This window comes from Anoplolepis gracilipes, chromosome 2, assembly GCF_047496725.1.
Source record: "Anoplolepis gracilipes chromosome 2, ASM4749672v1, whole genome shotgun sequence".
In the NCBI taxonomy this organism is placed as follows: domain Eukaryota; kingdom Metazoa; phylum Arthropoda; class Insecta; order Hymenoptera; family Formicidae; genus Anoplolepis; species Anoplolepis gracilipes.
The window spans coordinates 3982810-4009113 of NC_132971.1; the positions used below are offsets into that span (position 1 = coordinate 3982810).

The 26304-nt window shown below is 35.8% G+C and overlaps 4 protein-coding genes across 7 annotated transcripts; 3 read left to right on the forward strand and 1 right to left on the reverse strand.

The window, feature by feature from the left end:
* The first annotated feature begins 10 nt into the window (after window positions 1-10).
* Window positions 11-4737, forward strand: Prx2 (Peroxiredoxin 2). 2 transcript variants are annotated; one of them, XM_072910930.1, is made up of 4 exons: window positions 11-166; window positions 3223-3375; window positions 3844-4152; window positions 4402-4737. In XM_072910930.1, exons 2-4 carry the CDS (start codon window positions 3245-3247, stop codon window positions 4544-4546), a joined length of 585 nt encoding a protein of 194 aa, XP_072767031.1. In that variant the 5' UTR covers window positions 11-166; window positions 3223-3244; the 3' UTR covers window positions 4547-4737. The 2 variants fall into 2 exon arrangements, with proteins under 2 accessions (XP_072767031.1, XP_072767030.1); XM_072910929.1 differs by lacking the exon at window positions 11-166 and adding an exon at window positions 2743-2871.
* Window positions 4738-4856: 119 nt separating this feature from the next.
* Window positions 4857-9016, forward strand: LOC140676160 (synaptic vesicle 2-related protein). Its single transcript, XM_072910928.1, has 10 exons — window positions 4857-5181; window positions 5381-5542; window positions 5752-5914; window positions 6274-6395; window positions 7036-7274; window positions 7566-7729; window positions 7834-8075; window positions 8488-8647; window positions 8768-8883; window positions 8958-9016. The coding sequence occupies exons 1-10, from the start codon at window positions 5145-5147 to the stop codon at window positions 9014-9016; spliced, it is 1464 nt and encodes a 487-aa protein (XP_072767029.1). The 5' UTR covers window positions 4857-5144.
* A 584-nt stretch (window positions 9017-9600) lies between these two features.
* On the forward strand, window positions 9601-23580 carry LOC140676360 (uncharacterized). 3 transcript variants are annotated; one of them, XM_072911326.1, is made up of 14 exons: window positions 9601-10857; window positions 10955-12001; window positions 12467-12624; window positions 13308-13583; window positions 13941-14097; window positions 16541-16935; window positions 17298-17611; window positions 17838-18073; window positions 18178-18351; window positions 18851-19406; window positions 19471-19550; window positions 19699-19778; window positions 20029-20284; window positions 20401-23580. In XM_072911326.1, the coding sequence occupies exons 1-14, from the start codon at window positions 10788-10790 to the stop codon at window positions 22440-22442; spliced, it is 5841 nt and encodes a 1946-aa protein (XP_072767427.1). In that variant the 5' UTR covers window positions 9601-10787; the 3' UTR covers window positions 22443-23580. The 3 variants fall into 3 exon arrangements, with proteins under 3 accessions (XP_072767427.1, XP_072767428.1, XP_072767429.1); XM_072911327.1 differs by having other exon boundaries at window positions 18863-19406; XM_072911328.1 differs by having other exon boundaries at window positions 16601-16935.
* On the reverse strand, window positions 14728-15872 carry LOC140676361 (uncharacterized). The gene is made up of 2 exons (XM_072911329.1): window positions 15636-15872; window positions 14728-15378 (listed from the first exon to the last, which is right to left on the reverse strand). Exons 1-2 carry the CDS (start codon window positions 15870-15872, stop codon window positions 14728-14730), a joined length of 888 nt encoding a protein of 295 aa, XP_072767430.1.
* Window positions 23581-26304: the final 2724 nt, after the last annotated feature.

Below are 26304 nucleotides of genomic sequence, written 5' to 3' on the forward strand. Positions count from 1 at the left end.
GATCTTGATGTCCCTCGACTTCATCTACTATTATATATGTAGCGGTCGATATCAAAATAGGATCCCTCCACGAAAACCGGTCGCCGGTTAGTTGCCGTTGCTGTTCCTTAGTCATTGTTTCGTCTCTTGCCTATCGTGGACCACTTCTGCGAGGAAGCTAACCGAGGTAATTCTTACTTACTCATTTCTCAAACGTCCGCTATTTTTTAATAATTCACGACCGGAATTATTGCGTTTGCACGAACAAATGGCGCGCCGGGATGATCGCCCTGCTCTAATTGTGCGGCGTTTTTTCATCGCCGCTACGAAATCTCCGAAACTGACGGCGCAACATGATCAGACGACGCCCCGACGAAATTACGCGCGATATTACGTGGCAACAACGAGAGCGTCATAAATATGAATGATATAATCCGGAAGTTTCATTTTCGCGCGATCAGCGCAATTTCGCGATTCCCTTTGCTCTATTTCGCAAGAATGAAGGTCAACTCTCTCTCTCTCTCTCTCTCGAGAGAGAGAGAGAGAGAGAGGAACAAAGAGAATTCGAGAATGTGCGGCGAGTCGCGTATTATGTGTGGTGAATGTAACGAACCTCAAATCATGCGGTTCATGCTAATCGAGTCGAAGAAATCATCGATTACATCTTCGCGGAAATAATAATAACGAGGAACGGCAATCTTTTTTTCTGCGACGAAATTTATATAAAGTCAAAAAAAATTCGTAAATAATTTTATAGTTGTGTACCGTATATTTATATTTTATATAAAATGTTTAGAATAAAGACTGGAGGAAAAAATATTTAATTTTAGCATTATATGTAGTTTAATTTTTATCTAACTTTTATTTAGCGTTTAGCACAGATATATTTTATTAAATCTCGTCATTATATATATATATAAAATCTTTTTCATATCTTGAAAGAGAATTTCTTCTTTCTGAATATTTTTATTAATGTATATTCTTTTTTTCTTTATTAAATTTACATTTTATTATTTTATTTATTTATTATATTTACACGAAAATTAATCGTGAAACACACTAACCCAGAAATTATATATCAAACTTTTTCGAGATGAAATTTTGTGTTCGATTGTCATTGCGCGAATTAATGCAATGTGATGGCTCGTTACACAGAGAGTTATTAATCATTTATGCACATTGCATATGTATTTATGCACAGCAATCTCATAAACTATAAACGAATTACGAAACAATAATTATGAGCAAATTAACCGCATTGTATCTCTCATGGATATCCTTTGAAAGTATTCGTGTGTATTGTTGTTTGATTGAATCAACGAGGGCATTATGAGAAATCAATTATCGTAAACATATATAGAATTTGAAGCTACCGTGTTTTTACACTAAATACGATAAGTTGTATGATGTTCGCTGAAATATTAATAAAAGTTGGACGCCATTATTTTTTTTAAGATGTGAAAGAGAAAGAATGTAAGAGTACTTGTTTTTCGCTAAGTGCAACTATTACGAGCTTGGAATGGAGTCGTCTATAACAAAGGAAACGACTTATTGTTAAACGCGAGGTCGTTTGTGAGATTACTCCTATACGACTTCTCAGTACAGACAGAGATTTTCTTCATACGAGATTTTTTTGTATTTCCTTTTACCAAGATCTTTTTTTCATACGGAACACCTTTTGCCTTTTATATTCTTTTGACTGTTGTGTAATCTAAAGTTCCACCTGGTATTCTGGTCCAATTGATCTTGCTTCTCCTTTATTCATTTCGCTTCTTTTCTGTGAGAGTATCCAATTCAATTTCCAGTAAACACATTATTTAATATTCTTTAAACTTAAATTATTAAAATTTATTAATTTTTAATACGAATTATGCAAAATAAGATATAAATTTTAATTAAAATTAACGCATTAAATTTACTAAACATATATTGTTGAATTAAATATAATATACAAGCTCATTAAAAGATATAAATTTAAGTTAGAAAAATGGCGAGTAAGAACAAACGCTGTAATTAGCGCGCAAAAATTTTATTCTAATAAAAAGTAACAAATTAATCAAAGTCTTTCAGGTTGTTTAGATTTTTGGCAATTTATCTGTAATATTTAGATATGTAGAGTTTAAATATTCTGTGTTTGTTTACAAATTTATGCTGTTTATCTTTTTATGAGTATCATCTCTGAGGTCAATCTTTTGTTATAAAAACTTTTTCTATCCAAAATTTTAACATCTTCCCCATCAAAATCATGATTATACTCTAATCTCTCTTCTCATCTGTTTTTGTACTTTTGTGCTGGAAAAGGTCATAAAATTGATCAAAACGTACGTTAGTATAATAGATTAATTTGTTACTTATTGATAGAATAAAATTTTTCCGCACTAATTACAGCGTTTGCTCTTACTCACCATTTTTCTAATTTAAATTTATATATTGTTGATTTTAAGTATTGATGTATGAGATATTAAAGTAAAAATGTTCATAATTTCTAAGTGCACTTTAGATATGATTCTTTATCGAAATTGCTTTTCACAAATAATAATTAATGTGAATTTGATAAGACTTTATTAACTTCAGTTATACAATTACATAATTCCCTCTGGCATTTTCCTGCGTCACTAAATTTTTTTGCACAAATTATTATTCAGATTCCCCATGTCATGATTGATATTTCATATTTATTGATTTGTCATCAACGAAGATAACGGCAAACATGGTCATGTATGCTCGGTAATGTGTGACAAATACCGATATGCCAAACACGCGCGAGGACCTTTACATAAGTTATCACTGAATAAATGTTTAGTTTATACGATTCTTGGTCAAGTACTTATTGTGTATGAACCTACTCGTGCTAAGTGCTGATTTAACGGTGCCGATTACAAATTATCTGTTGTATGTTTTTCATTGAGAGGAAACATTTCCGTCACGATATTTCTAGAATTTTCGCAAGAAAACTTGTTTTAAAGAAACTTGTATATATTTCACATTCAAGGAGAAACGGACTATAAAGACGTTATTCATATTCAGATTTCACGTGTAGTTCTATAATACCATCGGATTTATATTATTGAAAACATATGCGTAGACGCGTGTACGGATTCATCGTGAAACTTATAAATTATTTTATTTGATTATTTATAATTAATTAATGATTTTTAAAATATATATATATATATTATGATTGAATGTTATATAAAATTTACAGAGAAAATTAAGATTTATCTAGTATTTTTTTAATTACAGAAAATTAAATACAACAACAACCATGACAGCTCAGATACAGAAACCAGCGCCTGCTTTTTCCGGTACCGCTGTTGTAAACGGACAATTCAAAGAAATTAAGCTCTCTGACTATAAAGGAAAATATGTTGTGCTTTTCTTCTATCCGTTAGACTTGTAAGTACTATACATTATAATTATATTTTCGAAAATATTAAAGGATTAAATAATTATCGATTATTACACAAGCAGTTCTATTATATCGCATGCTTATTATTAATATTTAAACTAATAAGTATATTTAACTCTTAGTTGAGACATTTAAAACAAAGAAATATATTATGCAGTTTAAAAGATTCATGTCTATAAAATATATATTTTGAAATTGCATTCTATTATAGTTATTATAGCCTTATAAACATTTAAAAAATTAATATGCTATATATTTATTACAATTAGCTGATACAAAGATTTTTAATAAAGAAATACCATTTGTGTATGAATTCTAAAAGATTTACAAGAAATAGGATTTTAAAAGTACACATTGCTTATCTTAAAAATCTCGTATAAATACATAAGCAATAACTATTTACACAGATTGATTATCGTTAGCTATAACTAACGCTGTAATTCATTTGACCACAGCACTTTCGTATGTCCAACTGAGATAATTGCTTTCTCCGACCGCGTGAAAGAGTTTAACGACATCAACTGTGAAGTGATCGCCGCCTCCACCGATTCTCACTTTAGCCATCTCGCATGGGTAAATACGCCTCGCAAACAGGGTGGTCTCGGTGAAATGAATATTGCTCTGCTGGCGGACAAGAGCAGCAAGATTGCTCGCAGTTACGGCGTACTCGACGAGGATACGGGAATTCCCTTCCGTGGCCTTTTCATCATCGATGATAAGCAGAATTTGCGTCAAATTACTGTAAACGATTTGCCAGTCGGAAGGTAAAGCTCTTACTCGATTATTAATAAATCTACAAAAGAGCTTACTTTGTGTCACAATAATGTCTTAATGTAGACTCTTAAGAAATATTTAGAATTCAAAAGTAAGAGAGAGTTTGACATTTTTATTTAATGCGCTAAAAATAACTAAATACACTCTCATTTATTCAGTAATTGCGATTTTTGATAACATTGAATGCGATCTTTGTATTACCAATAGTACTAGCTATAATCTTATCGCATTAATTGCAGATCCGTGGACGAAACTTTACGCTTGGTGCAAGCGTTTCAATATACTGATAAGCATGGCGAAGTATGCCCTGCTGGTTGGAAACCCGGCAAGAAGGCCATGAAGCCCGACGTCGTTGGCTCAAAGGAATACTTCAAGGATCAATAAAATATCAATAGACAATAAAATATCATATAATATTTCGTACATCCTGTTAAATATACTTATGTGTGTGGATTTTATATTCTTTCGCCACGTATTTTTGAAATGCAACGTGTTTAGTTTTTACTTAGCATATATTTTTGAAATAGCACACATGAAATATTCATTTTCAGTTCAATAAATGATTTCATTTTCTACATGTTTTAAAAATGATTCACCATTCCGGATAGCATTACGAATTATCTGATGTAGATTCAAAAGTGCCACTTGTTTAGCGATATAAATCAGCCGTGATATCGATTAAAAAACATCTGACAATGAGCTTAACAGAAATTTCAATATCGAACGATCAAAACGATATCATTGGATCTGTACCAATTTTAAACATTAGAAATGTTTTATTTTTAATGTATGTTAGCAGTTGTAAGTTATCAGTATTTCTCTTTTCTTCTATCTTTACATAATTAATATTTTAGTTTAAAGATTTTTGTGAGCAAGCAAATTGCAAGATAAACTTTACTTTGTTTTCAATATTTATTTAATAACCTATTTTCTGGTGACTTATCTGCTTTGTAACAAAATCGTCACTATTTATCCACGCGACATGAGTGACGATTGCGAAACTGCAATAGCTGAAACGGGTAAGGAACAAAATTTAAAAAAAGTTAAAATTATATACATTTTTCTAGAAAAGAATCGTCATTAAAAAAACACATCACGTTACTTTGATATGACATAATTAATATATTAATTTCAGATAATTTTTGGAATTAGTTTTTTAATCTATACAAATATCTATAAGTACTTGATTATACGTTAAATTGAATTTATTTAATATAGGATGGGGTATTTGGCATTACTTCGTCGTCGCATTATGCGGCTTGGTATCGTTTGCAGAAGCAAGCACTTCTCTGACTGTACCGATCGTGACACCGTTAATAGAGTGTGATCTAAAGTTTAATAGAGATCAGGCCACTATGCCTGTCGCTACCTCCAGTTTTGGTATATACTTGTAATAAAAAATATTAGTACTTACTGAACATTGAAATATGTTATCAATTGAAATAAATTAATTTTCTTTTGTATATACAATATACAAAATAGGAAATATTTACAAAATATATATAATAGATAATATCTCGTGTAAAATTTATCTTGCAAAGATATACAAATATGTATATAATTTAATTTATCGTGCATTTATCGCGTAGGGATGGCAATAGGCGCTTTCCTGTTTGGATCTATATCGGACACTGTCGGTCGTAAAAAATCGATCTCTGTTACCATGGGCATCGTATTTTGCGCTTCGATTGCTTTGTCCTTCGTGCAAACTAGTTTTTTTACATACTTATCAGTATTCATGTTGGGACTGGGGTAAGTTTCTATCTTTCGTATTGCATAACGAAAATGAATGCGCTAAAATGCGACATCAATAAAATTGTAAGGAGTTTAGAAAGTATAATTTTAGCTGCTTTTTTATTACATCTGATATTATTTCACATTTGTTCATTTTTTTATTATAAGAAATATTTCTTAAATATTTTAGTAAGAAAAGATATTACTTTTTTTACAATTGTGATATATTATTTAAAAAAGCAAAAATATTATCAAAACAATATTGCGCAAAAGTAAAGATTTATGTGTTTATTATTACATGACATCGAAATTGCGCATTCATTTAATTCACGTGTGGGTAGAAATTGCGTCGTCCGACATACAATTGATGTTTGTAGAGTGGCCGGTAACAATATCGTCCTCAGAGTATATCTGATCGAATGCTTACCGATGAGAAAGAGAGGATCTTGCTTAGCAATAATCGATATGTTGTGGATAGTCGGCTATCTATCAGCTTTAGGTAACCGAATGTGTGTATATCTTATGTTTAATCTTCTAAAAGAAAATCCTTCGGTTTTTATGAAATATCCTATTCTTCGATTTAAATGTAATGCAATTTATGATTTTGTCATTAAGTATTTTTAATTTTTTAATATAAATAATTTATTTATTTTAATATAAATTTATTTTTAATGTAAAAATTTATCTTTTTTAAACTCTTTTATCTTTAAAATAATTAATTAAAAGAATGATTAATTTTTATTTTTAAAATTTCAAAGATTCATAAAATACATTTTTCATACTTTTAACACGTTTAGAAATGACTCTTATTTTGCAATTTTAAGAATTTATTTAGAAAATATAAAATATCTCGTGGAAATTTATTTAGAAAAATATAAAATATCTTGTAGAAATAATCTAGTTATATAATTCTCTCAAAACACTAGAAAGATTTCATATATAAGTCAATTATTAATTTTATTAATTTCAATCTATATTTAATTCTAATTTCCTATTATTTAAAAATTTTAATGTGTCAAAATTTGTGTGAAAATTTTAACTTTATAAAAATTGAAAATTAAAAATTAAGATACTTAAACTTTTGACGAAATTTTTTTTTACGGAAACTGACAGTACGTTTGTTTGATGAATTTGAAAAGGCGTCTCCTGGTCCTTGATGTCATCCATTATACGCATGCTAGACAAGCAATTCCGAACGAGTTCCTGGCGAGTCCTCACCGCTCTCTGCGGTATCCCAAGTCTGATGATCGCTTGCGCTTCGGGTCTTCTACCATTGAGTCCTCGACTCTTGCTGTACCGTCGACGTCCGATACAAGCACTCGGGGTGCTTCGACAGATGTATGCCATCAATAATTCGAAACACGCCGATACCTATCCGGTACGGCGATCCAATACGACTCCGTCGAGGAGATCTTGTTCTTTCCTTGCTTGTTCAAATTTTTGATTGCTAATATCCATGAGTTCTGAAAGATCCGTGATATAAAATGTAATCGATTGGCATGTTCGAAAAAAATATATGTTTTGCTTTGTATAAAAGAAATGAAAAGAGCGCATGGAGATAGCATTTATGAAATATTTGAAGATTCGAAATTAATAATCATAGTCGTGGAAAAATAATATTTGTAACTAATTAAAAAAAGACTAAACTTTTTCTATGTTTTTGATTTAGATCAGGGATCTAGAGGGCTGCGTACGCCCAGATGATGAAGCCGAAGATGACAGTATTTCAAAGTATTTTACGAAAATCTGGGAACGCGTCCACAAGATACACAAGCCTCCGTATAAATGCGTGACACTGTGCGGGATATTAGCGTGTCTTCTACACTTTCCCGGGTAATAAAGGAAGTTTTCCTCCGTAAGCTTTCTCGCATCTTTCGTATCACTCCGACTACTGTTCTCGCGTGATTGCGAAGAGAATCACGAGGACGATGTTTAAGATTCGCTTGGCTCGCTCTGTGGAATACGCACGTGCTCCAGGAAATGGAAAGAGACCATGTCGTGAGTGGAAATGACACGTGTAACGTCCATATCCAGGACCTGGCATTAGGTTTTTTGCAAAGCTGCGACGAGGTGAACGAGGCTCGTTTCGAGCTGCTGTTGCTGATATCGCTGGGCTATATGCTAGGAGAAATGCTGCTCGTTATCGGAATCGATGCCATTGGCAGAAAATTATATTTAAGTGAGCATCTAAGAACAATAAATACGTTTTCTTTCTCTCTCTTTATTCTATGAGATCATTAAATGTTTTAAACAAGAAACTCTCTATTCTTTATTTGAAACATTTTCTAGGATGTTAAAATTAACTTTAATTATATTTATATTTCTAAATGCTTTATATTTATAATTAATTAATAATTTAGAATTTAGAATTAATTATAACTATGTAATATTATGTATTACATATTATTTATATTATATTATAATTAAATCTACATTATATTACAATTATAATACAATTATATAATTATAATATATATTATAATGAATTAATAATTAATAATTTAGAATTATATTTATAATTCCAAATTCTTTAAAATGTATAATGCTAATTATATACTTCTAAAAGGATTTTTTCTTGATTACTTTTCTAGTATCTTCGGGACTAATAGGTGGTGTGGTCTTACTTATACTTATTTTTCGTCTGTACCATACAATTCGTGTAATTCTGTCGTCGATTTTCTTGGCCGCTTACGCTATCGGACGCACAACGACGTGCGTTTTGCTGCTGGAGAATTATCCCACCGCTCTGAGGTAGATCGTACAAAATGGAACACACGTCCGGCTAATCTTAGATCATCAGACGCATTTTCATAAATCAAGTATCTGCGAACACGATACATAAACTCGTAATTTCCGACGTTATTTTTTCAGAGGCACGGCGATGGGTTTGATGAGAGTACTTCCACATTTGGTGCTTTTCGCGATACAACTTTTTCTAAGTACAACTTGCCTGCTAAATATAATTATCGCGTCTATTATCTTAATAGGTACAAAAAAAACAATTATTATATCTATCTGGTTAATCACACATACACATCGTTAAATATTAAATATCTGACAGGTGCGGCCATGGTAATGCTACCAGTGCCAGATTTAACCAGGTTACCGATGAAGGAATAAGTGAAACTTCCGGAGACATATATATAATGATTTATTTCCACGCGATTGTATTTTTCATGAATAAATTTTTATTTTAAGCGAGCATTTTCCTTTTTTAAAAATTCGCTAAATTCGAGACAACATTTAATATTCTGTCGTATATTAATGAATAGATAAAATAATTGTTATTCTCTCTATCATTTTTCTGATAAATCTACAATTTTTAAGATCTAATATTCTTTCTCGGTTGCTAAGCTTCTGCATTGAAAAGTATCGTAACGGCGAAAGTAGCATGACGAGCTTTATGATCGGTAGCGTCATTCCGCGACGCTTATAAATAAGGGCCGAACGGACGCGTCTTCCCGCCGCCTTTCCGTCTATTTTCGAGACGGGAACAGGAAGAAAGCTCGACGCGGACGAGCGAACAGTCGCGCATGCCCGACTCTCGCCTCGACGGCGTCGCGACGCGCCTCTGCATCCCGTGTGTATATACCTCTTCACATACACATACACACATACACACACACACACATTGTATCCATGAATATACTAACGGCGAATGCTCGTCACCGAAAATAATCGCGCACTATCGCCGAAGTCTCGAAACGCGCGGCCTCCGACGAGCTTTTCTCGCTTTCGTCGCGAAGAAGCGACCTCGCGAGGTCACACGAGCGGATTCACGTCGCTTCGTTCGAGGCCAAATTTCGTGAGAATAAATCTCGATCGATTGTATCGAGTATAAAAATTTTACTGCATTTTCTCAAGCGGCATAATCAATCGAATATAAAAATAAATTAATTCATTTTCGTGAATATAATTGTGATCGACTTGGAGAAGCTTGAAAGAAAGAGTCTTCTTTGGCAACGTTGGTGTACGTGAATGGATGTGGTGGAAAGTAATAGATTTAAGCTTGCATTGAAAAAAAGATATATTCTGTGACTAAATAAATTCTTATTTAGTGAAAGTTAAGAGTGGAAACAATTGAAATATAATCATTTTATCTGAATAAAGTGAGATGAAAGAAATTTGAGTGGATCGTAACAAAGAAATTGTGCTCCGCTAAAGCGAAGAAAGTTCTGATTTTTATAAATGGACATATAAACAAACAATTTAATACAACAAATCTTATACAATGGTAATTTGAAAATAAACCACACGAATGAATAAATAACGAAAAAATAAAGAAACGATCGTATAAAAACTAATAAAGGCGTAAAAGTGCAATTATGATAAAAATTTTTATTGTTTCGTAAATAAATGAAGCGAGGAATTAAGATTCCTTTGTATGCTCTTTTCTGCCTCTTGTAACAAGAAGCTAAAGTGCGTCGGAGGAACGCATTTGAAACGCGTGTTTCCTTTTCATAATATTTATACGATCGAATGTTTATAAAACGAAGCAACACTTTGCTTGCACCATCAATTTGTACATTGTATTTGCATCTACCGAAACGTCTACAAACAAATCCGACAAGGGGCAATTATTATCGAACAGACAAAGATATCTAGATTTCTTCGAGTAAACTGAGTAAATAAAGCCAGCAATAGTGGTATAAAAAGAATATGTAGTGTGTGTAAAATTACATTTTTATGTAAAAATATTCAATACGCATAATTCAATGAAATATGTATAAAAAAAGTCTTTAATCATACTCCATAAAATAGACAAATTTCAATATCAAAATTCCATGTATGACTTCCTTTTTACTTTGTTTCAAACAACAAAATGAAAATGATTTTTTCGAAAGTAAGAGTAGGGAAATTTAGAAAAATATAAAAAAACGCAGGAAAATTGATGCAAGAGTCAAATTTTTTTATGAATACCACAACCGCATTTTGTCAGCAAGTGCACGTGAATAGCAAAGGTGACAGCATTAAATTTCCTAATTTTATAATTGTTAAATTTTATTAAAAAAACATTAGCCGTCACGTTCTGGCAGTAATTCAAATCTCTTCATCCAGAAAATCCAATGGCGGAGGACAATGCCCGACCGACCGAAGAATCCGGCGCGCTTGAAGTCGAGAGGAAGCTCGACAGACCGAGCCGCTCGCGAGATCAAAGAGGAGCTGCCAAGGTCAAGGACAAGCCCGAGGATACTCGACTTCCGACCCCGCCCCCGGATCCGCAATGCGTGCCGGTCGCGCGGGATCGCGCGGGAGTGACGTCTCGCGGTCTCGAGGAGGAGGAAGAGGATCTCGCGACTTATCTCGGCGAGCTCGGCACGTCGCCGTTCGAAGGCCACTCGTTCGATTACGATACCACGCCGAATTCGACTACCTCGGCGATGGGGGGCGACGCGGTTCCCTTCACCGAGGAAGCGTTCGAGCACCTGGACCGGCTGTGCGCGCTGACGGAGCAGATCCTCGAACTACGCGATCGCAGCTCCAAGTTCTTCCGGCGCGTCCGAGGACTGGAGCGTGCCAAGGTGCAAAAAAATGCCGACCGGCGACTGGAAGTTGCATTGGCGAACGATGAGGAGGAGCTGCTCCGCGATTTCACCGACGAGGACACCGGTTTCGCGGAGTCGCTGTTGGACGCCATGCTGTCGAATTGTCGGGACGCCTCGTCGCCGAGACGGGGCGAACGTTTGAACGTGCGATCGCCCTCGTCGTCGAGACAACGGAGTCGATCGCTCGCGCTGGCCGAGCAGAATCTCGCCTCGAACCTGGTGGAGCGGGCGACCGAGGCGGCGGATAAACGAGGATCATTTGCGAGGAATGCAACCCCTCGTAACGGTGGCCCGAAAGTAAGCAAATGGACGAGGGTGAAGGCGGCCTTCAAATGGGAACGCGCGTGCACCAACGATCTCGCGGACATCGCGGAATCGTGCGCGTCAACGACAGCATCCACGCCCACGACAAAGTATCTGAGGATCCCAGATGCGATTACTGCCGGAAGCTGGAGCACCGGACCGACGCTGTCGTCCTGTACCAGCGAAGTCTCCAGCCCATCTACGCCGATCGGCAGAGTATCGCCTACGTCGTCGTCCAACGAGGAGGTGTTTGATGGTGAGAATATATCTTTAATTTTGTAATTCACTTTTTTATATCACTTATTAATTTGATAACAATTTATCTCAAGATCAAACTTTTAAGATAAAACTAATTACGCAGTTATTATATATATATTTAATTTAAATATTTCATTGTTATATATAATATTTAATTGAAAATTTTAGAAGAATTATACGTTAAACTCTGGAATATAGATATTGATAATTCTTAACAAATCTTAATTTTTTAAGTTATAATACTTAATTAAAAATAAATTTTTGTTTAACAAAAAATTAACAAGATATTTTTAATATTAAAAAAAAAATTTTTAATTTTTATATAAACCTGTTTTGCAATTAGATGAATTAAAATTTGATATAGTATAACAATACAAAAACATATTCTATATTTTGTTCATATAAATATCCATGTGTCTATAACAAAATTTATGTTAATTATGTTAATTACACATTTTTCTAGATTCGCGTAAAAATATTATAAACTATCCGGACCGACAATTGCCTTTAATGAAAGATGATAGAAAGAAGGATTCAGACGATCCAGATCGACACGTTCGATCGCTTGATCGCGACACTCCCATAATAGACAATGCCGGTTCCATAGAGTCTCCGAGTGAGGTAACATATGTTTTATATCAAAGCGTGAAAGGACAGCATGTGTGATTTAAATATATAATGCGTATATGCGAGAAATATATTTTCTTCGTAAATGTGTAAACTTTATTCTACATTTTCGGTCAACTTTGCTTCATTGCATCTAGCGGCGTTGTTAGAGCAGCATCAATAAGAACCCTCCGCGAAATTCCTTTCTCGCAACACACATATACATAAGTGTCGACTTAAAAATATCCGCGGCAACGCGTGCGTGCCGCGCACGGCCGCGCCCGTTGAATTTCTTTGATCAACGCATCGCGAGCGTGTCCATTAACGGACGTTGTTCCATTCTGAAACGCGAGTCTTTTTAGGACAGTCTTTTGGCTGTGTCGTTTAAAATTACGCTCGTAACACCGACACATGTCACGTCGTTATTAATTATTTCAGTCTCTTTAAACGAGAACAAAAAATCATTCTCTGCAGTTAAAAAAACATGCGCTTCAAATCTAACACGATATCATATGTTCTGTTCCCTCTTCTTTCACGTCATGGAAATTCTTTTCTCTTTTGATATATATTACATACATTTAATCATAATTATTTCATATAATAATTGTGAAGGAGAAAAAGATTTTAATTTTTACATAAAATTTTACATACGCTTATTATTACATAAAATTAATCTTCTTGCTTATTCTTAATGATAGGTAAATCGCAGTAAACCGTTAATTCGCATTATATCGGATGCGGATGCAACGATGCATGTTGCAAACGGAAGTGGGAGAGATCTAGAAGTATCCCCGAAGAGACCGACGCCGACCCTGACGATCACGATACCGCCGAACGAGGAGGAAATCAGAAGCTTATCGTCCCCGGAATCGATATCTCCTCTTCCTTCGAGTACACAAGATTCCGGTGGAAGCTCGCCGCAACATCCCAAGATGCGCCAGGATATGTCGAGTTCGAGGGAATTTAAACGACAGGTTGGACAAGTGGCATCTGGCATGTCTCTAATGTTGGAGTCTATCGAAATCATAATGTATTTCCAATTCTATTCCGTCAGCCTTAAATATAGATCCAATTCGTCGTACTTGGGGGAAACTAATTTCATACTAATGTTCATTAAAATTAAATAAAGTTTCTTTCTTCTTGTCTTTAACGTCTTTCAAGATATGCCACCGCGAAACTTGAATGAGACACGTCATATTTTACGTAGTCTGCAAAGAATGCGCTGTAAATAAGACAAAGCATTCTAAATTCCGCGAAAATGCTTTCTCTTGCCAAATGATTACATCGCACAGACTTCGTCTCGCGCGTACAGAATAACGTTTTGGTTCCAGCATTCGACGATCGAGGAAGCGGTAACGCAAGCGCCAAAGATACAGCAACAAGATTCGAAATGGAACAAGGTCAGACGTGCTTTTTTGACAAACGCCACCTTCAGCGTTCCACCAAGCCCGGTTAGAGTGGTCGCGGCGCAATCATTTACGAATGATGGTGAGCGTTTAATGTAAAGCCTCCTAAAATATCGCTTAAATAAATATATATTTTTCGTATAAACTTCGTACTAATAAAAAAACTTATACTAATCCAAAAAGATCTACATGAAAGAAAAGCTTATTACACATATGAATCGCTTATTATACAAACCAAAAAAATTATATTATTATATGAAAACAAACAGAAAAATATGAATTACTACACGATATTCTTCCTATTTTGATGAAACATTTTATTAAGAATCAGTAAAAGTTTTGCAATTTTACAGATTCGGAATCTTGATTTTAATAGATCCATCACATCATTACAAATTTTTACCATAAATCCTATTTATATAAATCTTTATGGAATATTTCAAATAAAATATTATATATACACTAAAAAATAAAATATTAAACATTTAAAGTTATACAAAGATGAATAAGATAATAGTTCTTTTGCACATCTATTTTTGTAGAGATAAACATATGGAACAACAAGACCGAGAAAAAGATTTTTGAGTTATTCTATCTAATCTTAAAATTGTTTGCCATTTTTTTCTTTTAGAATTTGCTCACGATTATATTTCTAAAGTTTCTTTAATAGCTCATTTTAAGTGTTTTGTTCCTCAGTTTCATACCATTCTCGTTACTTGTTCGATCTCTTCAACTGACCAATGCATCTCTCCAGGTATTTTACTAATTCAACTGCTTTTTTGCGGTTCACTTCTGTCACTTCCTGCGCTGTCATCTCGTGTGCCTTCATCACTGTTTCACGAAAATTCGTGATCTCTTTGAGCTTGTGACGTACTTCCTCGTTCATTTGGTCAAGCCTTTTCGTCGCTTCGTCCGATTGTTTCTTTACGCATTCCGTGAGATTGGAAGGAACGTTGTGCTTGCGACACGTGACGAGATTCTTCTGTGCACGTTCGACGCATATGGACACGTTGCTCTGCAGATCCTTCAGCATATGCATTATCCGTTTCGCATTTGGAGCGATCGCTCGTTCCAGAGCGTCGAAAGATCGCCTTATCTCGTCGTTGAGTAGCAACGTCTCCTTTCGCATCCAGCTGCCATACGAAACGTCCAATTTAATCAGTTCGTCGAGTTTTCCCAAAGTCGTCCTAAACAGCTTCTCTATTTGTATCTCACGAGCGACTTTGCTATTCTTCAAACTACTCTCCATATTACTTGCGATTGATCGCGATTCATCCTCCACAAATTTCACTAAATTCTCAATACGAGATTTCAAAGATTGTCGCGCCTTTAAATAATCATCGCTGGCTGTTGTTGCATCGTACTAAAATTTATCATTATAAAGATACATTGAAATAAAAAAAGGAAGCTATCGTGTATTAAATATTTTGAGCTGATTTTTAAAAGAGAGATTTTTTTTTTTACAAGTTATTTTTACAAATAATTAGACATAAATCATTAGAGTTTTGTATAATGTGATATGATATTAATGAAGTGTTCAATGGATTTGACTTATTTATATAATTTTGCGGAAAAACTTAAAAACAAAAGAAAATGTAAATTAAATAATTCACAATTTACTTTCTTAAGTTGGGGCTTGGAGAATAACTTTTTACAGCATAGTTGCGCAAACGATGGCTTAGGACATTGCTTAAACTTCTCCTGATATTGTACAGGGGTTAGATTAATTTTGCTTTTCGACCAATTAATAAACTTGTCATCTTTTGATATTTTCTTACTGAAGTGAAAAGCGGAGACTGAATTTTTTGCGACATTGTTTAGAATTTGGCGACCTACTTGAAAATTTTGCGGCAACATGCCGAATGAAATATACATGTGTCACATGTTGTTCATTAAAATAAAATTTAAAAAATCAACAAACAAAAGACACATCGAAAGATCGCATTTCGTCGACAAGATAACTTCGAATAAGAGTTTAAGAAGTTCGAATTTGACAATATATGAAGCATCTCGCACTATTATCTTTCTAAAGTTGCGCCGTTTAAATGACAACAAGATGATCGTGTGTCTTAACAATAATTTTTAAAAGAGAAAAACAATAGCCAAGTATGGTGACAATTAATTTATTACCCTTTCAAAATATTTGTGTAAATTACAATAATTTAATATTATTATTTTTTATAAATTATCATACTTTGAGAAAACATTTTTTTTTTAATTTAGGATATTTTAATTGCAATTTATTTCATACGTGGCGTAAGGAAATAAATGTCACGCGTGTAGTGCATGCTTTGTAATATTCTAGTGTTATTAATTATTGTAAGATTCTCGAATATATGAAGATTTTCATTTATACACAATTCATAAGCTTGTCAGGTATATGCTTTTCTTTAACTGCAAACTTCAAAACTTGAAAAATGCATCTAATATCCACACGAATTCACATCTAAAATTCCTTTATCTCTTTTTGCATGTTTATTATTTCATGCTTCTCGTCGCATTAAATATCTTCATTATAAACGCAGATACGCGCCGAGTTCGCAGCTGTAGCGAAAGCGTCGAGGATCTCGGTAAAACCGTTACAGGTACCAGCAGCAACTACAGCAACAACAATAACCACTGTCGGGAGCGAGAAGCGCGCAGAGATTATCAGGCGTTGCGGGAGAAATTCGGCGCTGAGTTCCACCGGAAACTGGTCGAGTGGGAGCGCCTGAAAAGCGCACGAAACGCTCGTGATGGTTTGCCGTTGAACGAGGAACGGCTGGCGCCCGAGTTCCGGAAGAAGCTACAAGATTGGAAGCGAACGAAGAAGGGCCGACGATCTGGTGCGGCCATCGAGCAACGCGTCAGTCGTCGACGGTTGACTGACTGGCAACTCTGGCGTTCCTCTTCGTCGAAGCCCGAGCTCAGGTGTTATAATGTATGTTGATCTCGCGAATACTCGTGTAAAGTTATGAGTACTTTGAGATCTGAGAGTCTTGGAAAAAAGCCATACTGTCCACAAAATATTCTTTCAAAAAAAATGAAACGACTTATTTCTTAAATATAAAAATGTTAATGTTTTGTCAATTATAATTGTTTTCTAATTATTTAATAGATTTTAGAGACTCTTTATAACCGAATTTAAATTACTAAAGAATCTTTCGTAATTAAAATGAAATTAAGATAAAGAGACGCGAGACACAAATGAAGAAAGTATATGTCTTTTTTGTAACAGCTTTTTTCATTCTAATTTGCGAGATTTATTTCTGAATGTTTTTTTAAAAATTTTTTACATGATAGAAGAATCAGAATTCAATCGGTTCGCGTGGAAGCTGCGCAAGTATCGGTAGCACGGGAAGCTTTGGCAGCGATGGAAAACAGTATCTCTGCGAGGATTTCATTAAGCGAATGGAAACCTGGAAAAGGATGAGCGAAGCTGCATGTCGAAGTGAGACGCCGAAATCACCGGCGAATCATGTCACATCCGATATCATCGATGAAACGGAGTTTCTCGCTTTAGAAAAGCTGCTGTTGCTATTTGGACAAAGAATCAGCCAGGAACGTCGTGAAAGCGACGCGAGACAACTGAATGATTGCTTCGACGGCGAATCGAGGTATAGGAATCCAAACCATGTTAATTATATTAGAATATTTTTTAAATGCAATATTTTTATTAGATATAAAAAATTACTTTATTAATTTATTATATTTATTATACTATTTCACTTATTATATATATTTATTTTATTAATTTTATTAGATATAAAAAAATAATAAAAGCCAAAAAAGAATAGCAAATGTGCAAATTGTAAATTATTAAGCTTTTTAATTGATTCCAAGATTCATGGCTATGTCTCGAGGCGCAAACTGTGGCAACGAAGTGCTGATTCGCACATCCGTCGGATCTTACCGTTTCGAGGGTATATCCCGAGAATTCACGAGGAAATTATACGATTGGGAGAAATATCGCGGAATATCACCCAGATCCTCCACGTTCCGTCTATTGGGACCAGGTTATACGCCGTTCACGCAAGATTTGGATGAAGCTACGTTGACACAGTCACCAAGTACGACAGGTAAGATTAAATAATTATTTATTGAGAAACGCAATATTTTCTAAACCAGACTAATATACTTATGAAAATATTATTAGACGACGTCATAATTATACAAATCGTAGGAAAGAATCGTGCATTCCACTGGACTCTAAAAAGATCCAAGTCCGACAGCAGCATTTTCGAAAGCAGTCTTCGCAACGAATCGTTTACAGTGCGTCGATCTACGAGTCTTCACTCTCTGATCTCTAGGGGCAAGCTCGAAGATGATACTCGAATGAACACTTTGCCAGTTTCAAGTAAATATTTAAAAATTTATTTAGTAAATATTTTAATATAACAGTTTTGTATACTATAATCCTATTTTTAAACACTATATCCGTGGCTATTTTTCTTATTTGATTTCATAATATATTTTATTTTTATCTATTTGTTCACGTTTTGTCAAAATTATAATTATAGTTTATGGCTACAGACAATTTTCTATCAACTACTGATAATTTATTTAGTAAATAATTTATGTATGTAATTAGTAATTTTCAACATGTACGTTAACAATATTGATTTTTCTCTATATAAATTTAAACAGTTTGTTGAATCCTTCTTCATTTTAAATTTGCAATAATTTTTCCGTTTCTTGCTAATCATTTAGTACTTGTATTTTTTCAAATCTTATAATTTTGTAATTTTTTCTTTTTTATTATTACATATGTCCAATACTTGCAATTAATATTATATTCTTTACCCTTTATCGAAAAATATTACATGTGAATATTCAATAGTAATAATAATTTACAGCCTTTGTTATAGATAATTCGCAGGGGATCAAGGACCCCTCGGAGGACACGGCAGTGGAGGATTCCGAACCGGAGGCGATGATCGTCGACATCGAAGACGTTATCGAGGAAACCGCCAGTCCTTTGACCGGAGTACAACCCCATCAGACGCCGGTGTACTCCGTCGCGGCCAGCGAAACCACTAGCATCGCTGTCCCTCTCGGGACAGTTACATCCAGCCATGAGCCATCGCCGGTGTTTTTGGTCGAGGTCGAGGATGATAAGAATTGCGAATCATGGAACGGCAGAAAGTGGATCGGTCCGGAAGCTCGCTCGAGCGAGAACAGTCCGAGTCCGGAACGCTGTTTGCTATCCGAGGACTGGCGCAAGAAACCGACATTTTTGGACGAAGATAAACCGAGTTGGGAGTCATCGTGCAAGGAAGATAACGAAGAAAATCAGGGCTGGACCGAGAAAACACCTTGTTCGAGCTTAGATTTCGGTGGCTCTGTAAAATCCGACCAATCGATTGGATGGAGTCGAGATACTTGGGACGAGTCGTGCGATGAAACGAATAGGTAAATCGGATTATTTCTCTAGAAAATTATCGCTTTTTTCATAATTACAGTGATACATTTTCAGAGATTCGATTGCACTTGAATTGCCTCTTACGTCGATCTGCGAGAGTAAAAACGATACGAAGAAACAAGAGTCTTCTTTCGGTAAGGCATTTCTCGCGTATATATTAATTTTTTTAGATACTAGATTAAATATTTCATTACTAGAATTATTTTTTTTATTTTTTAAGTTTTATAATATCTTGTAAATGGTGAGTTATTTTACTTTTCCTCTATTTGTCTGGTGTTTCAGAAAATGACAACCCCGAATCTGGATACTTTGCGAATAATATCGAAACTACATCGACGACCTGGAATGCGGAAGAATTAATGGTACATTTGGATAATTTAATTTTGCTTTAACGTATTGATTTCGTACACATTATTATTTATCTAGTTTTAATATTTTTCATAGCATAAACGTGTAATAAAAAAGGAGTTATAAGTTATTTATAAAAAATACTCCTTAGTAATCATTAAAATTGCGTCAGATACTCGAATCATTGTGTTGAAGCTCAAACTTTTTGGAAAAGTAAGTTTTATCATAGCGCAATTGAAATTAGCGTCCTGTCGGTACAACCAGGACTCGCCGCACACGTGGACCAAGGAGATGAATGAGACGAGAAAGATCGAGGATTTAGCAGACGAGTCATCAAAAAATAATGGACGGACGAGCGATACAGAGGACCTTCGAGATGACAAGTACGACAAAGAAGCCAAAAAAGAAAAAATAATTCTCAGCACAGATTTTTGCACTTATCAATTGGCAAGAACGATATCATCTTCAGATTGCCACGATTCAATGGAACCTGTATCGAAATTATCGAATTCAAACTTAGGTAAAATGTTATTTTATTCTTCTGTAATCTTAATCTATATTTTTATTGTTTAGCCATTTACTTTATATTTGTCTTTTTTTGCATAAACATTTTATTATAATAATTCTTTTTGACAGACGATAACAAAGATATGTCGGAATCCTGCCGCGATCTTAATATTGAAAATGAGACTTCAGCACATTACGAGAACTGCAGTTCTCCCGAGCTGCAGACCGATGTCGATCGACATTACGAAATTCTCACATTTAAAACAGACACGTGCGGCGATACGATGAACAATCATTTGTACGAACCGGTCGATTGTCACGAAGAAGTGCGCGGTTCCTCTTGTGACAACAGAAATAACTGCGTAAAAGAAAATCTTTTGTCATCAAAATTAATAGCAATGGAAAGATCTAGCCTTTCGGAAACTTCGAAAAGCCTGTTGACCAATTCCACCATTCGTACTGTACCGATAACAGTCTCCAGAGACAGCGAAGCGCGCTGTTTGGAAAAAATTCTGATCAACGAGGAGACAATGAACAAAATAATTGTTCCCACGGCGAGCACGGAAAATGGAATAAAAAATACGGACAGAATCCGAAATCGTTTCGCAAGCTTGGATCGGCCGGATGAAGTCATCGAGAATCGACCGAGCGATTGTAATCCGTCTACGAAAATCGCGACTCGCGACAACCAGATTGATTGCATCAAAAAGGACAGTTCTTCCCCCAGGAACGTTTTCATCAAGACAAAACGCATGATATTTGGCCCGTTTCGTCGCTCGGAAGACCGAGCATCTTCGAGAAAGGAGAGTGATGGTTCCATCGATGGTCGACTTCGACGTTCGTCAAAGTCTAAAAGCAAATCGAGATCGACGTCGCCCAAACTGTGTCGACAAGACGCTTTATTACGCGTATCGTTGTCCTTACCGTGGCCTCTACGTTCCACCTCAAAGGAGAATGAGAGTCCGTTCGAAGCAGAGTCCAGAAGGAGCTCAGGGAGCAAAATAGAAGACGTAATAGCAGTACAGCAAAAAAATTTGCCCTTCGAGGAGAATAGCGTGAATAATAAAAAAATCAACAATCGACTAACTGAGGAAAAGTTGTTATCACCAACTGATGTAAATATGTGTTCGTTCGGGACGACTTCTACACGAGTTTCTGAACGATCAGACCGATCAAGAAAAACCTCGATCGAGCAGGACCGGTGTAATCAAACGCAAAATAATGAAGAACGCGGTAAAGTCAAGTGTAATGAAGTAAATTTTGAAAGAAAGCGGGACGAAGGAAGATTCAATCGAAAGCAAGACGAAAGGAAGCAAGGAGAGATCCAATTCAGCCAAAGGCAGGAGGAAGCGAGGCAGCAGAATGATAATCATACGAAATGCGAAGTGGTATCATCCGATTTGATGCACAAGCTTAGAATACTTTCGGATGCTGCGGAGAGAAGGGAAGGCCAAGCGACTGTAGCAGAACCTCTCATAACGAGCAGTCCGGAATCGCGTTCTTCTAAGATACGTCGCGCCAAAGAAAGCTTCCTGTCACGTCGAGGCGGTCCTTTCTGTCGCTCCATGATGGAATCGACGGAAGCTGCGGATCTTTGGAGACGTCCAACGATGACGTCTACTCAGGCATCGACTGAAACGTTAAAGGCGAATGAGATTACGGTGATTCCTGCAAAGTTCGAAGAGACAGAAAACGCAGGAAGTGGAACGGAAATGGCGTCACTGACCGTGCAAGATGAAGTCGCTTCTTTAAGCGAGAACAGAGTCGATGCGTGCCAGGAGAAAGATCTAGCGATCGATGCTGGTGTCCGATCGGAATCGCTGGTAAAATCAGCTAGTGCTAGTATGATCAACGTGGATCCCAATACAGTTGGCCGGTTAGTCACGACCGATCGCGGATGTGAGTCCTTGCCGAGGACAATCGCGAAGCGTCGCGAGTCCTCGGGGCCGCTGGCGAAGATCGTCGGCAAGCTGAGGCTGTCGCGCTTGATTCGCTCCAGGAACGTCGACGGTGGCAGCATGAGCACGATTTCGACATTGTGCAGGCAGAGTTTGTTAATCGACATGCGTGGCGATCCCGAGAATCGACGAAGCAACGAACGGGAATCTGAAAAAGATTCGGTTGCAAAAAATAAAGATGAGGATGATGATCATTCAGGTGACTCTTCCTAAAACAATAAGCATATACATAAACAAAGTTTTAGTCAAAATATTGTTTACGTAATATTCCGAGTGTATCTGTGAATTTTTAAAAATTTATTTTTTAAGTTTATTTCGGTCTTGCAGCAACGAGAGGATAATCTTAGTAATAGATAAGTAATAGACAAGTTTTGTTCTCTTTCATTAAGTTAAATATTGATATGCTTCAATTAATTTATTCATTAACAAAAATCTAAAAGCGCTAATAATAAATAGATAAGCAATTGAAACTAAACAATTTCTCGCAAATCACGCTTCCAGACTTATTAATAGATAACAAGGCACGATTTTTATATCTATGACATGATTTATTATGAAATAATCGTGAAATTAAAATAAAAAACAAGTTTAGAAAAAAATTAATACAATTTTACATCTTCTTATCATTTTTATTTTTATCCATGTACATAAATGCAAATCTCTGTATAAAATTATTACTAAGAGAAACTCGCAAGTAGATTCTTTGAAAGAAACGCGACTTCGAGATAGATTACGCTAAGTCGTGCTTTTTTTTTTTAACAATACTCGCGCAAACACCATGTCCCCGCTCTCAACGAATGGCAAACACAATGACGAATGGTTACGGGTCCGGCCGGTGTTTGATTAAACGGGATTAATGTCCCCGGGGCGATCTCTCGAGTGGCGAAGGGAGAGAGAACGTGCGCGTGTCACGAGCGCGTGCCTCCCCGAAGTCGCCACGACTCGATTCTCTCCCTCATCCCTTTCGTCATCTCACGTGCGTTCCGCCCGCCTGGTTCCGACCGAAAGACCTTTCCTCATTGAACGGAGCGAGGATCGTCGAACCGTCGCTCGATCGCATTTAAGCGGATTTCAATCGGCCTCGAAACGATCGTGCAAACAAACCGCTCGACCGGCGTCAGCGACTTGCTTTCAGCGCGCTCATTGTATATAGCGTAACGTCGATTGACGACGAGAGTGCCATGGGAAGGATGTTGATCTCCGACGAAACGATATCCCTCGGGATCTCGAGGGATGCAAAACTCGCGTTTATGTTCTATCGAGCTTCAATTTCTCCCTCTAATAAATGTAATATGTTCAATTTTCTTCCGCGTATTGTGACGAAATATTTATTGCTCCATATGATATCTATAATAATATAAACATATATCTATTTATAAAACAGTTATGTTTTTTAAGTTCATTTTAAATTATTTATAATTCACGACAAAATTTAAAAAAAGAATTTAACTTAATATAATTTCATATGAAGTCTAGCATAAAAATATATTTAAAGTAATAAAACAATATATTCAAATATGTATCAGAATACGCAAATATATATATATTTAAATATATTTTTATATATAAAAATATATAGTAAAATTATAAGTAGGTTCTCGTCCTAATTTTGATCGTTGAATTATAGATTTTTTAAAAAGTGAACTTAATATAAGAATTTATAAAATAATTTTGCTATAAAAAATGAATTTTTTAATTACACAATATTTGAAAACAAAAGCATATTCACTGCAAAAATACTTTTTTTTTTAAATAATAAGACAGTTTATCCGTATGGTTTCCTTCAACATTTAGAGATAATCGGAGACCATTAAGAAAACCACAAGATATTGTATCTTCTAGGGCGAGACTGAGTACATGGCTAGCGTGTTGGGAAAAATGTTCGCGCAGGTACAGGATCCTTCGCCGATTTACGATCCGAGACGCGCGAAACACATAGGATCATTGACGCGCGGCACAATGGGTGGTCGTGTTGCTCGTTGCCTTCTCCAGGATCGAACTGTCCGTCTACCTGCTATAATCCGGAAGCTTGCGCGGGAGCACGCATGCAGGCGCGTCGAGAAGATATTAATGTCGTGGGACCGCGATGATCGTATACGAAACATCGCTCCGGATCTTTTCTCCATTCTTCTTAGACAATGCCCGCGATCGACTTCCGTCAGACCACCTGGCTGGAACTATATACGTATTCAGTAATATTTTGAAATACCCTTATATGTATGTGCGATCCCGAGATTAAATAATGAAGAAGAATTACGTTTCAATCGATATATCTTTTTTATACATGTATTAGAAATTTCAAGCGAAATCATGTTTGTATTTATAGAACGAATCGCTGACCGTGACTTTTGCCTGCGATTGAGATATTTATTTTCTCTCATTTCATTGCGTTTTTTTGTAAAATAAATATTTTTTTTGTCTCGGAACAAGCTCTCGAACGAGTTTATCGAATGCATTATACAACAGACTCGAATTTGAACGAAGGAAGGTACGTTGATCGCGCGAGTGAAAAGGGACTGATTTATTATATGATCGCAGTCCACGCTCCGAGTAGTTTCGCATGCGACGGGTGCATAAGTAGACGCATACACTGTTTGTCTTCCTCATGTGACTGAATTCGTTTTGCCATATGCCCCTCCAATGAAATACCCATTGAAAATATTCATATTAACTAATTATTCAATTTTATAAAGTTATTTTTTTATAAAGTTATATAGAAAATATTCTGAAAAAATTAAAAGCTTATTAGATCAAATAATGCACTTAATTTAAAATATGAATATATAAGGAAGTTTTGTGAGTAGTATGCAATATATTTAAATTTACATTTTGACATGAATATTTACAGTTTTAAATTGAAACTCTCGGAATTAGATTTTGAAAATATTATTGGTGAGAGTGAATTAAAACTACTTTTTATAAGTGTCTTTGAAAACAACATCTCCAATTGTATTAGAGTGGCCGAAAATGGAAATCTTTTTTAGTTTTTTGAAAAACAAAACCCAAAAGAGAAATTTCCTTTCTAAAGTCTTTAATTAAAATAAACATAAAATGATTTAAGAAACTATCCCGCGCTGTCCGAATCTTGACATAAAAAACATGTATTTCCGCCATCGTGATTCCGGTATACGTCTCTTCTCGTTTATAAATTATCATTCAGTTCGTTCTTGACTTTGCCTGCGAAGAAGAGGGATACGAGGATGAGAACGACGACGACGACGACGACGACGAGAAAGTACAGGTGCTGTGGACGCGGGCTGTTGAATGCGCGGCTACCACCGACAAATTTCGACCGACCGATCGCAGTTATCGCTCGATCCGGTCGCGAGATTGCATTATCCCGATGCTTATAATGCGTTACGTTACCCCCTTCATCCTCGCCCGATCTCGAGCGATGCAGTAGCATCGGGGACTGAAATATTCGGCTGCGTATGCGTACGCGCGTTAGACCGTTTCTCAAATAAAGCAATCTCCAAGATCAGAGACAACGACACGGCGGCATTTATCCTTTTATCCCTCCCCTTTCCTCTCCTCTCCTGCCAATGCAATCCTTCCCGCCAGATCGCGAAAGTAGCCACTGCACTGCAGCCGGACTCCTCTTTGTCAGAAACGGAGCCTGCTGACAGAGCGAAGGTGGTTAGTCGACTCGGTAGAATTAATCGCCTCGGGAAATATTTACGTTCTCTCGTCCAAAAGAGCCCCATCGGCCTGTCTCTCCCTCTCCTACAACGATCCTCGGATCCTTTGGTATTTCATCTTTATACTATGTGAAGATCTTCGCGGTTAGATCCGACTACGCGGATCTCAGATCGGTACTTTGCGACAATCACTTACGGTAGTTTGATCTTCTCCTGATGCCGGGCGCAAGGAAAAGTCAAGTGCCACGTGACACACACATAATACACATGTTGGAGAATCAGTTTTCTATAGATATTAATTGATAATTTATTGATTCATTAGATTTTTCTAAAATTTTACGCAAAATATATTAATAATATTAATTTAAAATAATATAATATTAATTAAAAGTTTTTGATATTTTCCAAATTAAAAAAAAATAAATTTGATACATGTA